General features: G+C 53.6%; 3 protein-coding genes across 13 annotated transcripts in view; 2 read left to right on the forward strand and 1 right to left on the reverse strand.

Moving 5' to 3' along the window:
- The window catches only part of LOC140208694 (NACHT, LRR and PYD domains-containing protein 3-like), a 247,788-nt gene that overhangs the window by 148,924 nt on the left and 84,810 nt on the right, over positions 1-14,054 (forward strand). The gene's annotated exons all lie outside the window — the stretch shown is intronic.
- Positions 1-14,054, forward strand: part of LOC140208709 (uncharacterized) — a 53,367-nt gene that overhangs the window by 30,924 nt on the left and 8,389 nt on the right. The window lies entirely within an intron of this gene.
- LOC140208714 (NACHT, LRR and PYD domains-containing protein 3-like) overlaps positions 1-14,054 on the reverse strand; it is a 39,777-nt gene that overhangs the window by 1,698 nt on the left and 24,025 nt on the right. The window contains 4 exon segments of the mRNA XM_072277594.1: positions 147-314; positions 470-640; positions 796-882; positions 1,330-3,067. Coding sequence (XP_072133695.1) covers positions 147-314; positions 470-640; positions 796-882; positions 1,330-3,067 — 2,164 coding nt within the window.

A 14,054-nucleotide genomic window follows, 5' to 3' on the forward strand; every position in this document is an offset into this window, starting at 1 on the left:
CTGAAACAGATGGGAGAATAAAGATGAAATAAACAGATTACACAACAGTGTCAGTAACAGGGGACAACACTCACAGACAAATATCACCAGAAAACCCGCGGATCTGCTGATATTTTATCACATTGAACATTAACACAGACACTCACCCGATCCATTTGAGACTCGGGAAGGTCAATATGAGGCGGCGGAGAGCGGGGACAGATCGGTCTGTCAGCGAGTTTGATACCAGGTTCAGCACCGTCAGTGATGGGTTTGTACTGAGAGCGGAGACGAGATCCTCGGCACCAGAATCTGTGAGACCGACACGGTCCAGCCTGGAGATGAGAGAGAGTGAGGGTGAAGGACACAGAGAGACAGGAGACGGTACAAATCCCCAGTGTTTATCAGTAACACAATTACTGATCACATTAATATTCAGTGTCAGACACACAGTGACTGTAAACACAATCTCCCACAGTTTGGTACTTACCCCAGTTTCTGTATTTTACACTCCGGGTTCCTCAGAGCCGCAGATACAAGTTTCACTCCTGAATCTCCCAATTTATTATAATTCAGGTTCAGCTCCGTCAGTGATTGGTTTGTACTGAGAGCGGAGACGAGATCCTCGGCACCAGAATCTGTGAGACCGACCTCACACAGCCTGGAGATGGGAGAGAGTGAGTGTGAAGGACACAGAGAGACAGGAGACGGTACAAATCCCCAGTGTTTATCAGTAACACAATTACTGATCACATTAATGTTCAGTGTCAGACACCCAGTGACTGTAAACACAATCTCCCACAGTCTGGTACTTACCCCAGTGTCTGTATTTTACACTCCGGGTTCCTCAGAGCCGCAGACACCAGTTTCACTCCTGAATCTCCCAGTTTATTCCGCCCGAGTCTAAACACAAACAGACAAATTGATAAACAAAGTGATTCAAACCGCGGGTCTGAGGGAATTTTTCTCACTCGGATATTTCAGGAAACATTAAACCCTTCAGTAAATCACTGATCGGAGTTCCCATCACTGTCAATGTCCCTCACTGCCCAGCTCCAGGGTATTGACCGAATGTCAGTAATTTAGTCTGTCGGTGTGACCCTGTAAGCTCCACATATCCTGTCTCATTCCCCGATGGTTAGAAACGTATTCCTGGAATGAGAGGGCTGAGAGGGGCAGGGATGAAGGGGGAATAGGGATGGGGTAGAGAGATCCCACAGGAGGAAGGGGGATGGCATTTGTCACAATTCTTTACTATCTGATTCACTACAGTTTTACCCAAATCCCTTCACAGTGAAACAACACAATGGGACAGTTTCACAGTTCAGAGTGAGAGATAATTCAAGTTACCTCAACTCCCGGCACTTGTGCAGCCCGGGTCCCAGCCGCTGGATTCCTTCACATTGAATGTGGCATTTCTCCAGGTCGAGGTGTTTTATTCTATCACAGAGTCCGATGACGTGGGACAGGACCGCGCAGTCAATCGGGGTCAGTGTCATTCCACTGAATGAAAGTGTTTTCACAGATCCCAGTGCGGCCTGAGCCAGTCCAGGATTCTGAGACTCAAACAGGTAGTGCAATGTGTTCAGGAGGCTCCTTTTACCAGCTTCACTCCTCGTGTTTCCACTCTGGCGTTTAACCTCCTCCTTCACCCAGTCAATCACCCGGCAGGTTGTTTGATGAGGAAATGGGCCCAGAAACTCCTCCAGGCCCCGAGCTGTCATTGGGTTGGAGAGACCAGCAACAAAACGGAGAAATACCTCAAATCGACCATCTGTCGTGCTGTGGGCTTCAGTGAGGAATTTCAGGATATCTCCGGGATGTGGATTCAGGAATTGCGTGACTGCAGCTACAAACTCTTGGATGGTGAGGTGTGGGAATGTGTACACCACGCTCCGGGCAGAATCCTCTCTCTCCAAAAGCTCCATCAGGAACCCGGACAGGAACTGGGAAGGCTGCAGATTGTAGTTGATCAAATCTCCATCTGTAAACACAATCTTCTTATCGTACACTCCTCTGAAGGCCATCTGACCAACCCTGAGTAACATATCACGGGGGTTCTCAATCTCACGGCCGTGGTTTTTCAGGATGTTGTAAATATAGTAGGAATACAGTTGGGTGATGGTCTTGGGAACTCGCTGCGGGTCCCTGACTCTTTGTGTGAAGAAGGGACCCAGTGCCAGAGCAAGGATCCAGCAGTAGGAGGGGTTGTAGCTCATGGTGTACAGGATCTCGTTCTCCTTCACGTGTTTGAAAACAGCTGCTGCCACTGTCTGATCTTCAAAATGCCTGATGAAATATTGCTTCCGTTCCTCACCAACAAATCCCAGGATTTCAGCCCAGACATCGATCTTCGCCTTTTCCAATAAATGTAACACAGTGGGACGGGTGGTCACCAGCACTGAGCACCCTGGGAGCAGCTTGCCCTGGATTAAACTGTACACAATGTCAGACACTTCACACCACCACTCGGGATCTGGGCACTGGTGCTTGGGTTCTGTATTTCTCCGACTGTCAGCAAAATCGATTCTGTGTTTGAATTCATCCAAACCATCGAAAATAAACAGCAATCCCTCTGGGTTCTTCCAGACCTCTCTGAGTAAATTCCCAAAGTAAGGATACTGATCCAGAATCAGTTCCCTCAGGTTTATTCGACAGTTAATACTGTTTAAATCTCGGAATTTGAAACTGAAGACAAACTGGAATTGTTGGTATATTTTCCCTGTGGCCCAGTCATAAACAATCTTTTGTACCATTGTCGTTTTCCCGACCCCTGGGACTCCGGCCACTGCTGCCGAACTCCCAGATTTGGATTTACTCCGGGAAAAGCTGCTCTGGAACAACTGATCTGTCCGGAGTTTCTCCAGCTCTCTGCGGAGATGTTTTTCTCTCCACTCCTCGTGGTCTCTGCCTCTTGCCAGCAGCTCATGTTCCACCAGTGTCCAATCTCGAACAGTAGAAATGACCGTGAGCTCAGCGTATCGATCAACCAGCTGGAAAACCTTCACCTTCTCCCTCATCAGGATCGTGTTCACTCTCAGTGTTTCAGTTTGGGTCCGCAGAGTCTCCTTGTGTTTCTGTTGAACATCTTCCATGGGAACAGACAGTGGACAAACTGTTAGATGCCTCAACTCAGAACTCAGTATTTAAATACACAAGAGTTAGCTCAAAGCTATTGCATTAATTGGATTCTTCAATGGATGCTCGAACAGTAAATTTGATAAACAGACCCCTGACTGGACAGAGAGGCCTGGTCCAGATAAACACCAGATCATCACATTTCACAATTAACTGTGCTGTGAAGGTGAGTATTACCCTGGTAGTTCACTGACACCCGACTGTCTCGTACTGGACAAACTCCCAATACTATCACAGCTGTCATTTATTCCTGTGGAAGAAACTTTTAGTCCCCAGTGTTGATGTGGCATCTGGAGATGGAGGAAAGGATAGTGGGCATTCTGTGAAAGGAACAGGTCAGGGAATCATAGCTCCCCCTCCCCTCTCATCGTCACCCTGTCAGGGAGGTGTGGGCGCTCACAGTGTGTCAGGACCCTGTCAGGGGTGTGTGGGATTTCACATGGTGTCAGGAACCTGTCAGGGGTGTGTGGGGTCTCACAGTGCGTCGGGGTGTGTGGGAGCTCACAGTTTGTCAGGACCATATCTGGGGTTTGTTTAGTCTCAAAGTGCATCAGGAATCTGTCAGGGGTGTGTGGAGTCTCAGTGTGTCAGGATCCTGCAGGTGTGTGTGGGGTCTCACAGTGTGTCAGGACCCTCTCAGGGGCGTGTAGGTTTTCACAGTGTGTCAGGATCCTGCAAGTGTGTGTGGAGTCTCACAATGTGTCTCACAATGTGTCACAACACTGTCAGGAGTGTGTGGGGATCTCACAGTGTGTCCGGACCCTGTCAGTTGAGTGTCGGAATCTCACAGTGTGTCAAGACCCTGCCAGGTGTGGGGGGGGGGGGGTCTCACAGTCTCAGCATTTTGCCAGGGGTGTATGGCGTCTGGCAATGTGCCAGGACCCTATCCGGTGTGTGTGGGGGTCTTAGAGTGTGTCCTCTCCCTCTCATGTGTGTGTGGGGTCTCACAGTGTGTCAGGACTCTGCCAGGGGTGTGTAGGGTCTCAGAGTGCATTAAGGGTGTGTGGGTTCACACAGATTGTCAGGACCCTGTCAGGGGTGTGTGGGGTCTCAGTGTGTCACGACACTGTCAGGAGTGTGTGGGGTCTCACAGTGTGTCAGGACCCTGTCAGGGGTATGTGGGTTTTCACAATGTGTCAGGACTCTTTCAGGTGTGTGTTGGGTCTCAAATTGTGTCAGTACCTTGTCAGGGGTGTGTGGGGGTCTTACAGTGTGTCAGGACCCTGCCAGGGGTGTGTGGGGATCTCACACTGTCTCAGGATTTTGTCACGGGTGTGTGGCGTCTGGCAATGTGTCAGGACCCTATCCAGTGCGTGTGGGGGTCTTAAATACTGTGTTCTCTCCCTCTCGTGTGTGTGGGGCCTCACAGTGTGTCAGGAACCTGTGAGTGGTGTGTGGGGTGTTACAGTGTGTCAGGACCCTGTCAGGTGTCTGTGTGCTCTCACAGTGTGTCAGGACCCTGTTAGGGGTGTGTGGGGTCTCAAAGTGTGTGAGGACCCTGTTAGGGGTGTGTGGGGTCTCAAAGTGTGTGAGGACCCTGTCAGCGGTGTGTGGCGTCTCACAGTGTGTCAGGACCCTGTCACGGGTGTGTTGGGTCTCAAAGTGTGTCAGGACCCTGTTAGGGGTGTGTGGGATGTCACATTGTGTCAGGATCCTGTCAGGGGTGAGTGGGCTCTCACAGTGTGTCAGGATCCTGTCAGGGGTGAGTGGGGTCTCACAGTGTGTCAGGAACCTGTTAGAGGTGTGTGGGGTTCCACAGTGTGTCAGGAATCTGTCAGGGGTGTGTGGCGTCTCACAGTGTGTCAGGAACCTGTCAGTTGTGTGTGGGGTCTCACTGTGTGTCCGGACCCTGTCAGGGGTGTGTTGGGATCTCACAGTGTGTCAGGATCCTGTCAGGGGTGTGTGGGGATCTCACAGTGTGTCAAGACCCTGTCAGGGGTGTGTTGGATCTCAAAGTGTGTCAGGATCCTGTCAGGGGTGTGTGGGGATCTCACAGTGTGTCAAGACCCTGTCAGGGGTGTGTTGGGTCTCAAAGTGTGTCAGGACCCTGTTAGGGGTGTGTGGGATGTCACAGTGTGTCAGGACCCTGTCAGCGGTGTGTGTGTGGTCTCAGAGTGTGTGAGTATCCTGTCAGGTGTATGTGGGTTCTCACAGTGTGTCAGGATCCTGTCAGGGGTGAGTGGGGTCTCACAGTGTGTCAGGAATCTGTTAGAGGTGTGTGGGGTTCCACAGTGTGTCAGAAATCTGTCAGGGGTGTGTGGCGTATCACAGTTTGTCAAGACCCTGCCAGGGGTGTGGGGGATCTCAGACTGTCTCAGGATTTTGCCAGGGGTGTATGGCGTCTGGCAATGTGTCAGGACCCTATCCGGTGCGTGTGGGGGTCTTAGAGTGTGTTCTCTCCCTCTCATATGTGTGTGGGGCCTCACAGTGTGTCAGGAACCTGTGAGGGGTATGTGAGGTGTCACAGTGTCTCAGGACCCTGTCAGGTGTGTGTGTGGTCACACAGTGTGTCAGGACCCTGTCAGGTGTCTGTGGGGTCTCACAGCGTGTCAGGACACTGTCAGCGATGTGTCGGGTCTCACAATGTGTCAGGACCCCAACTTGGTTGTGTGGGGTCTCACAGATTGTCAGGACCCTGTCAGGGATGTCTTTGGTCTCACAGTGTGTCAGGAACCTGTCAGGGGTGTGTGGGATCTCACACTGTGTCAGGACCCTGTCAGAGGTTTGTGGGGTCTCACAGTGGGTCAGGACCCTGTCATGGGTTTGTGGGGTCTCACAGTGTGTCAGGACCGTGTGTTAGGGATGTGATGTTGAGGCTCTATAAGGTGCTGGTGAGACCTCACTTGGAGTACTGTGGGCAGTTTTGGTCTCCTTATTTAAGAAAGGATGTGCTGAAGTTGGAGAGGGTACAGAGAAGATTCACGAGAATGATTCCGGGAATGAGAGGGTTAACATATGAGGAACGTTTGTCCGCTCTTGGACTGTATTCCTTGGAGTTTAGAAGAATGAGGGGAGACCTCATAGAAACATTTCGAATGTTAAAAGGCATGGACAGAGTGGATGTGGCAAAGTTGTTTCCCATGATGGGGGAATCTAGTACGAGAGGGCATGACTTCAGGATTGAAGGGCGCCCTTTCAGAACAGAGATGCGAAGAAATTTTTTTAGTCAGAGGGTGGTGAATCTATGGAATTTGTTGCCATGGGCAGCAGTGGAGGCCAAGTCATTGGGCGTATTTAAGGCAGAGATTGATAGGTATCTGAGTAGCCAGGGCATCAAGGTTATGATGAGAAGGCGGCGCAGTGGGACTAAATAGGATAAAATGGATCAGCTCATGGTAAAATGGCGGAGCAGACTCGATGGGCTGAATGGCCTACTTCTGCTCCTTTGTCTTATGGTCTTATGCTCTTATGACCCTGCTAGGGGTATGTAGGGTCTCACACTGTGTCAGGATCTTGACAGGTGTTTGTGGGGTCTCACAGTGCGTCAGGACCCTGTCAGTTGTTTATGGGGTATCTCAGTATTTCAGGATCCCTCCATGGGTGTGTGGGGTCTCACACTGTGTCAGGACTCTGTCCGCGGTGTGTGGGGTCTGACAGTGTGTGAGGAACCTATCAGGGGTGTGTGGGGTCTCACAGCGTGTCAGGACCCTGTCAAGGGTGTGTGGGGTCTCACAGTGTGTCAGGACCCTGTCAGGGGTGTGTGGCATCTCACAGTGTGTCAGGACCTTGTCAGGGGAGTGTGGGGTCTCGCAGTGTGTCAGGACCCTGTCGGGGGTGTGTGGGGTCTCACAGTGTGTCAGGACCCTGTCCGGTGTGTGTGGGGTCTCACAGTTTGTCTGGATCCTGTTAGTAGTGTGTGGAGTCACACAGTGTGCCAAGACCGTGTCAGTAGTTTGTGGGGTCTCACAGTGGGTCAGGGTCTCACAGTATGCCAGGACGCTAACTATGTTCTGTGGGGTCTGACAGTGAGTCAGTATCCTGTCAGGTGTTTGTGGGGTCTCACAGTGTGTCAGGACCCTGTCCGGGATTAGTGGGGATCTCACAAGTGTGTCTGGATTCTGAAAGGGGTGAGTTGGGTCTCAAAGTGTATCAAGACCCCGTCAGTAGTGTGTGGCATCTCACGGTTTGTCAGGACCCTGTCAGGGGTGTATGGGCTTTCACAGTGTGTCAGGACCTTGTCAGGCGTGTTTCGGGTCTCACATTGTGTCAGGACCCTATCAGTGATGAGTGGGGTTCTCATAGTGTGTCAGGACTCTGTCAGGGGTGTGTTGGGTCTCAAAGTGTGTCAGGACCCTGTAAGGGGTGTGTGGGATGTCACAGTGTGTCAGGACCCTGTCAGTGGTGTGTGTGGTCTCAGAGTGTTTCAGGATCCTGTCAGGGGTGTGTTGGGTCTCGCTGAGTGTCAGGACCATTTCAGTGGTGTGTAGGGTCTCACAGTGCATCTGGGTGTGTGGGAGCTCACAGTTTGTTAGGACCATGTCAGAGGTGTGTTTATTCTCAAAGTGCGTCAGGAATCTGCCAGGGGTGTGTGGGGTCTCACAGAGTGTCAGGACCCTGTCAGTAGTGTGTGGGGTCTCACAGTGTGTCAGGAACCTGCCAGGGGTGTGTGGGGTCTCACAGTGTGTCAGGACCCTGTCAGTAGTGTGTGGGGTCTCACAGTGTGTCAGGACCCTGTCAGGGGTGTGTGGGGTTTCACAGTGTGTCAGGAATCTGTCAGGGGTGTGTAAGGTCTCACAGTTTGTCAGGACCCTGTCAGGGATTAGTGGGGATCTCACAGTATGTCAGGATTCTGAAAGGGGTATGTTGGGTCTCAAACTGTGTCAAGACCCTGTCAGGGTTGTGTGGGGCCTCGCAGTGCATCAGGACCCTGTCAGGGGTGTCTGGCGTCTCGCAGTGCGTCAGGACCCTGTCAGGGGTGTGTGGCGTCTCACAGTTTGTCAGGACCCTGTCAGCGGTGTATGTGGTTTCACAGTGTGTCAGGATTCTGAAAGGGGTTTGTTAGGTCTCAAAGTGTGTCACGACCCTGTCAGGGGTGTGTGGGGTCTGACTGTGTGTCAGGACCCTGTCAGGGATGTGTGGGGATCTCACAGTCTGTCAGGGCCCTGTCAGGGGTGTGTAGGGTCTCACAGTTTGTCAGGACCTGTCAGGGGTGTGTTTAGTCTCAAAGTGCGTCAGGAATCTGCGAGGGGTGTGTGTGGTCTCGCAGTGTGTCAGGACCCTGTCAGCGGTGTGTGGGGTCTCACTGTGTGTCAGGACCCTGTCAGGGGCGTGTGGGGACTCACAGTTTATCAGTGCCCTGTTAGGTATGTGTTGGGTTGCACAGTGTGTCAGGACTCTGTCAGGGGTGTGTAAGGTATCACAGTTTGTCTGGATCCTGTTAGTAGTGTGTGGAGTCACACAGTGTGTCAAGACCGTGTCAGTAGTTTGTGGGGTCTCACAGTGGGTCAGGGTCTCACAGTATGCCAAGACGCTAACTATGTTCTGTGGGGTCTGTCAGTGAGTCCGGACCCTGTCAGGTGTGTGTGGGGTCTCACAGTGTGTCAGGACCCTGTCAGGTGTTTGTAGTCTCACAGTGTGTCAGAACCCTACCAGGGGGGTGTGGGGTGTCACATTGTGTCAGGAACCTGTCAGTTGTGTGTGGGGTCTCATTGTGTGTCTGGACCCTGTCAGGGGTGTGTAAGGTCTCACGGTTTGTCAGGACCCTGTCAGCAGTGTGTGTGGTCTCACAGTGTGTCAGGAGCCTGTCAGAGCTGTGTGGGATCTCACAGTTTGTCTGGATCCTGTTAGTAGGGTGTGGAGTCACACAGTGTGTCAAGACCGTGTCAGTAGTTTGTGGGGTCTCACAGTGTGTCAGGACCCTGTCAGGTGTGTGTGGGGTCTCACAGTGTGTCAGGACCCTGTCAGGTGTGTGTCGGGTCTCACAGTGTGTCAGAACCCTGCCGGGGGGTGTGGGGTGTCACAATGTGTCAGGACCCTATCCGGTGAGTGTGGGAGTCTTAGAGTGTGTCTCTTTCATGTGTGTGTGGGGTCTCACAGTGTGTCAGGACCCTGTTGTGGCGGGGGTGGGAGCGTGTCTCACAATGTGTCAGGAACCTGTGTGGGGTCTCACAATGTGTCAGCACCACAGCTGCGTTGTGTGGGGTTTCACAGTGTGTCAGGGAACAGTCAGGTTAGTGTGGGGTCTCACAGCGTGTCACGATCCTGCCATGGTTGTGTGGGGTCTCACAGTGTGTCAGGACCCTGTCAGGGGTGTATGAGGTCTCACAGTAGGTCAGGACCCTAACTACGTTCTGTGGGGTCTGACAGTGAGTCAGATCTCGTCAAGGGTGTTTGGGGTCTCTCAGTGGGTCAGGACCCTGCCAGAGGTGTGTGGGGTGTCACACTGTGTCAGGACCCTGCCAGAGGTGTGTGGGGGTCTCACACAGTGCCAGGACCCTGTCAGTTGTGTGCGGGGTCTGACAGGGAGTCAGGACCCTGTCAGGGGTGCGTGGGGTCTCATACTGTCTCAGGATTTTGTCAGGGGTGTGTGGCATCTGGCAATGTGTCAGGACCCTATCCGGTGCGTGTGGGGGTTTTAGAGTGTTTCCTCTTCATCTCGTGTGTGTGCGGTGTCTTACGATTTGTAAGGAGCCTGTCAGGGGTGTGTGTGGTCTCACAGTGTGTCAGAATCCTGTCAGGGGTGTGTGGGTCTCACAGTGTGTCAGAATCCTGTCAGGGGTGTGTGGGTCTCACAGTGTGTCAGGACTGTGTCAGTGGCTTGTGGGGTCTCACAGTATGTCAGGACGCTAAATAGGTTCTGTGGGGTCTGACAGTGAGTCAGGACCCTGCCAGGGGTGTGTGGGTCACAGAGTGTGTCAAGACCCGTCAGGGGTGTGTGGGGTCTCATAGTGTGTTAGGAACCTGTCAGGGGTGTGTGGGGATCTCAGTGTGTTAGGACCCTGTCAGGGGTGTGTGGGGATCTCACAGTGTGTCAAGACCCTGCCAGGGGTGTGGGGGGTCTCACACTGTCTCAGCATTTTGCCAGGGGTGTATAGCGTCTGGGAATGTGCAATGTGTCAGGACCCTATCAGGTGCCTGTGGGGATCTTAGAGTGTGTCCTCTCCGTCTCATGGGTGTGTGGGATCTCCTAGTGGGTCAGGAAACTGTCAGGGGTGACTGGGGTCTCACACTGTGTCAGGATCTTGACAGGTGTGTGTGGGGTCTCACAGTGTGTCAGGACCCTGTCAGATGTTTGTGGGGTATCTCAGTATTTCAGGATCCCTCCATGGGTGTGTGGGGTGTCTCACACTGTGTCAGGACTCTGTCCGGGGTGTGTGGGGTCTGACAGTGTGTGAGGACCCTGTCAGGGGTGCGTGGGGTCTCACAGTGTGTCAGGATCCTGTCAGCGGTGTGTGGCGTCTCACAGTGTGTCAGGACCCTGTCAGGGGTGTGTGGGGTTTCACAGTGTGTCAGGAACCTGTCAGGGGTGTGTGGGGTCTCGCAGTGCGTCAGGACCCTGCCAGGGGTGTGTGGGGTCTCACAGTGTGTCAGGATCCTGCAGGTGTGTGTGGGGTCTCACAGTGTGTCAAGACCCTGCAAGGGGTGTGGGGGGGGGGGTCTCACACAGTCTCTGCATTTTGTCAGGGGTGTATGGCATCTGGCAATGTGTCAGGACCCTATCCGGTGCGTGTGGGGTTCTTAAGAGTGTGTTCTCTCCCTCTCATGTGAGTGTGGGGCCTCACAGTGTGTCAGGAAACTGTGAGGGGTGTGTGGGGTGTCACAGTGTCTCAGGACCCTGTCAGGTGTCTGTGGGGTCCCACAACGTGTCAGGACACTGTCAGGGATGTGTCGGGTCTCACAATTTGTCAGGACCACAACTGGGCTGTGTGGGGTCTCACAGTTTGTCAGGACCCTGTCAGGGATGTCTTTGGTCTCACATTGTGTCAGGAACCTGTCGGGGTGTGTGGGATCTCACACTGTGTCAGGACACTGTCAGCGATGTGTGGGGCCTCACAGTTTGTCAGTATGCCGTCAGAGGTTTGTGGGGTCTCACGGTGGATCAGGACCCTGTCATGGGTGTCTGGGGTTTCACAGTGTGTCAGGACACTGTCACGGGTTTGTGGGGTCTCACAGTGTGTCAGGACCCTGCCAGGGGTGTGGGTTCTCACACTGTGTCAGGACCCTGTCAGGGGTGTGTGGGGTCTCACTGAGTGTCAGGACTCTTTCAGTCGTGTGTAGGGTCCTGCAGTGCTTCGTGATGTGCGGGAGCTCACAGTTTGTCAGGACCAAGTCAGGGGTGTGTTTAGTCTCAAAGTGCGTCAGGAACCTGCCAGGGGTGTGTGGGGTCTCACTGTGTGTCAGGACCCTGTATGGGGTGGGTAGGGACTCACAGTCTGTCAGGACCTGTCAGGGATGTGTGGGTCTTCACGGCGTGTCAGAAGCCTGTCAGGGGCATGTGTGGTCTCACAGTTTGTCAGGCCCCTGTTAGGTATGTGTTGGGTTGCAAGTGTGTCAGGACCCTGTCAGCGGTGTGCGTGGTTTCTCAGTGTGTCAGGACTCTGTCAGGGGTGTTTGGGGTCTCACAGTGTTTCAAGACCCTGTCAGAGCTGTGTGGGGTCTCACAGTTTGTCTGGATCCTGTTAGTAGTCTGTGGAGTCACACAGTGTGTCAAGACCGTGTCAGTAGTTTGTGGGGTCTCAGAGTGGGTCATGGTCTCACAGTATGCCAGGACACTAACTATGTTTTGTGGGGTCTGACAGTGAGTCTGGACCCTGTCAGGGGTGTGTGGGGTGTCACAGTGTGTCAGGACCCTATCAGGTGTTTGTGGGTCTCTCAGTGTGTCAGAACCCTTCCAGGGGTGTGTGGTGTCTCACACTGTGTCAGGATCTTGTCAGGGGTGTGTGGGGTCTCACAGTGTGTCAGGACCCTATCCGGTGAGTGTGGGGGTCTTAGAGTATGTCCCTTTCATGTGTGTGTGGGGTCTCACAGTGTGTCAGGACCCTGTCAGGTGTTTGTTGTCTCACAGTGTGTCAGAACCCTGCCAGGGGGGTGTAGGGTGTCTCATTGTGTCAGGAACCTGTCAGTTGTGTGTGGGGTTTCACTGTGTGTCCGGACCCTGTCAGGGGTGTGTGGAGATCTCACAGTGTGTCAAGACCCTGCCAGGGGTGTGGGGGGTCTCACACTGTCTCAGCATTTTGCCAGGGGTGTATGGCGTCTGGCAATGTGTCAGGACCCTATCCGGTGCGTGTGGGGATGTTACAGTGTGTTCTCTCCCTCTCATGTGTGTGTGGCGTCTCACAGTGTGTCAGGACCCTGCCAGGGGTGTGTGGGGTCTCACAGTGTGTCAAGACCCTGTCAGCGGTTATTGGGGTCTCACAGTGTGTCAGGATCTTGTCAGGGGTGTTTTGGCTCTCAGAGTGTGTCAGGACTCTGCCAGGGGTGTGTAGGGTCTCAGAGTGCATCAGGGGTGTGTGGGTTCACACAGATTATCAGCATCCTGCCAGGTGTGTGTGGATCACACAGTGTGTCAGGACCCTGTCAGGTGTGTGTCGGGTCTCACAATGTGTCAGGACCCCAACTGGGTTGTGTGGGGTCTCACACTGTGTCAGGACCCTGTCAGCGACGTGTGGGGTCTCACAGTGTGTCAGGACCCCGTCAGAGGTTTGTGGGATCTCACACTGTGTCAGGACCCTGTCAGCGATGTGTGGGGTCTCACAGTGTGTCAGGACCCCGTCAGAGGTTTGTGGCGTCTCACAGTGGGTCAGGACCCTGGCATGGGTGTCTGGGGTTTCACAGTGTGTCTGGACACTGTCACGGGTTTGTGGGGTCTCACAGTGTGTCAGGACCCTGCCAGGGGTGTGGGGGTCTCACACTGAGTCAGGACCCGTCAGGGGTGTGGGGGTCTCACACTGAGTCAGAACCCATCAGGGGTGTGTGGGGACTCACTGTGTGTCAGGACCCTGCTAGGGGTGTGGGGGTCTCACACTGAGTCAGGACCCGTCAGGGGTGTGTGGGGACTCACTGTGTGTCAGGACCCTGCCAGGGGTGTGTAGGCTCTCAGAGTGCATCAGGGGTGTGTGGGTTCACACAGATTGTCAGCACCCTGCCAGGGGTGTGTGGGTCACACAGTGTCAGGAACCTGTCAGGGGTGTGTGGGGTCTCAGTGTGTCAGGATCCTGCAAAAGTGTGTGGGGTCTCACAGTGTGTCACGACACTGTCAGGAATGTGTGGGGTCTCACAGTGTGTCAGGACTCTGTCAGTTGTGTGTTGGGTCTCAAAGTGTGTCAATACCTTGTCAGGGGCGTGTGGGGTCTCACAGTGTGTCACGACACTGTCAGGAATGTGTGGGGTCTCACAGTGTGACAAGACCCAGTCAGGGGCGTGTGGGTTTTCACAGTGTGTCAGGACTCTGTCAGTTGTGTGTTGGGTCTCAAAGTGTGTCAGTACCTTGTCAGGGGTGTGTGGGGATCTCACAGTGTGTCAAGACCCTGCCAGGGGTGTGGGGGTTCTCAGACTGTCTCAGGATTTTGCCAGGGGTGTATGGCGTCTGCCAATGTGTCAGGTCCCTATCCGGTGGGTGTGGAGGTCTTAGAGTGTGTCACCTCTCTCTATCGTGTGTGTGGGGCCTCACAGTGTGTCAGGAACCTATGAGCGGTGTGTGGGGTGTCACAGTGTGTCAGGACCCTGTATTGGGTGTTTGTGGTCTCACAGTGTGTCAGGACCCTGTCAGGTGTCTGTGGGGTCTCACAGTGTGTCAGGACACTATCAGGGATGTGTTGGGTTTCACAATGTGTCAGGAGCCCAACTGGGTTGTGTGGGGTCTCACCGTTTGTCAGGACCAAGTCAGGGGTGTGTTTAGTCTCAAAGTGCGTCAGGAATCTGCCAGGGGTCTGTGGGGTCTCACAATGTGTCAGGAACCTGTTAGAGGTGTGTGGGGTCTCACATTGTGTCAGGATTCT

This window comes from Mobula birostris, chromosome 13, assembly GCF_030028105.1.
Source record: "Mobula birostris isolate sMobBir1 chromosome 13, sMobBir1.hap1, whole genome shotgun sequence".
Classification (NCBI taxonomy): domain Eukaryota; kingdom Metazoa; phylum Chordata; class Chondrichthyes; order Myliobatiformes; family Myliobatidae; genus Mobula; species Mobula birostris.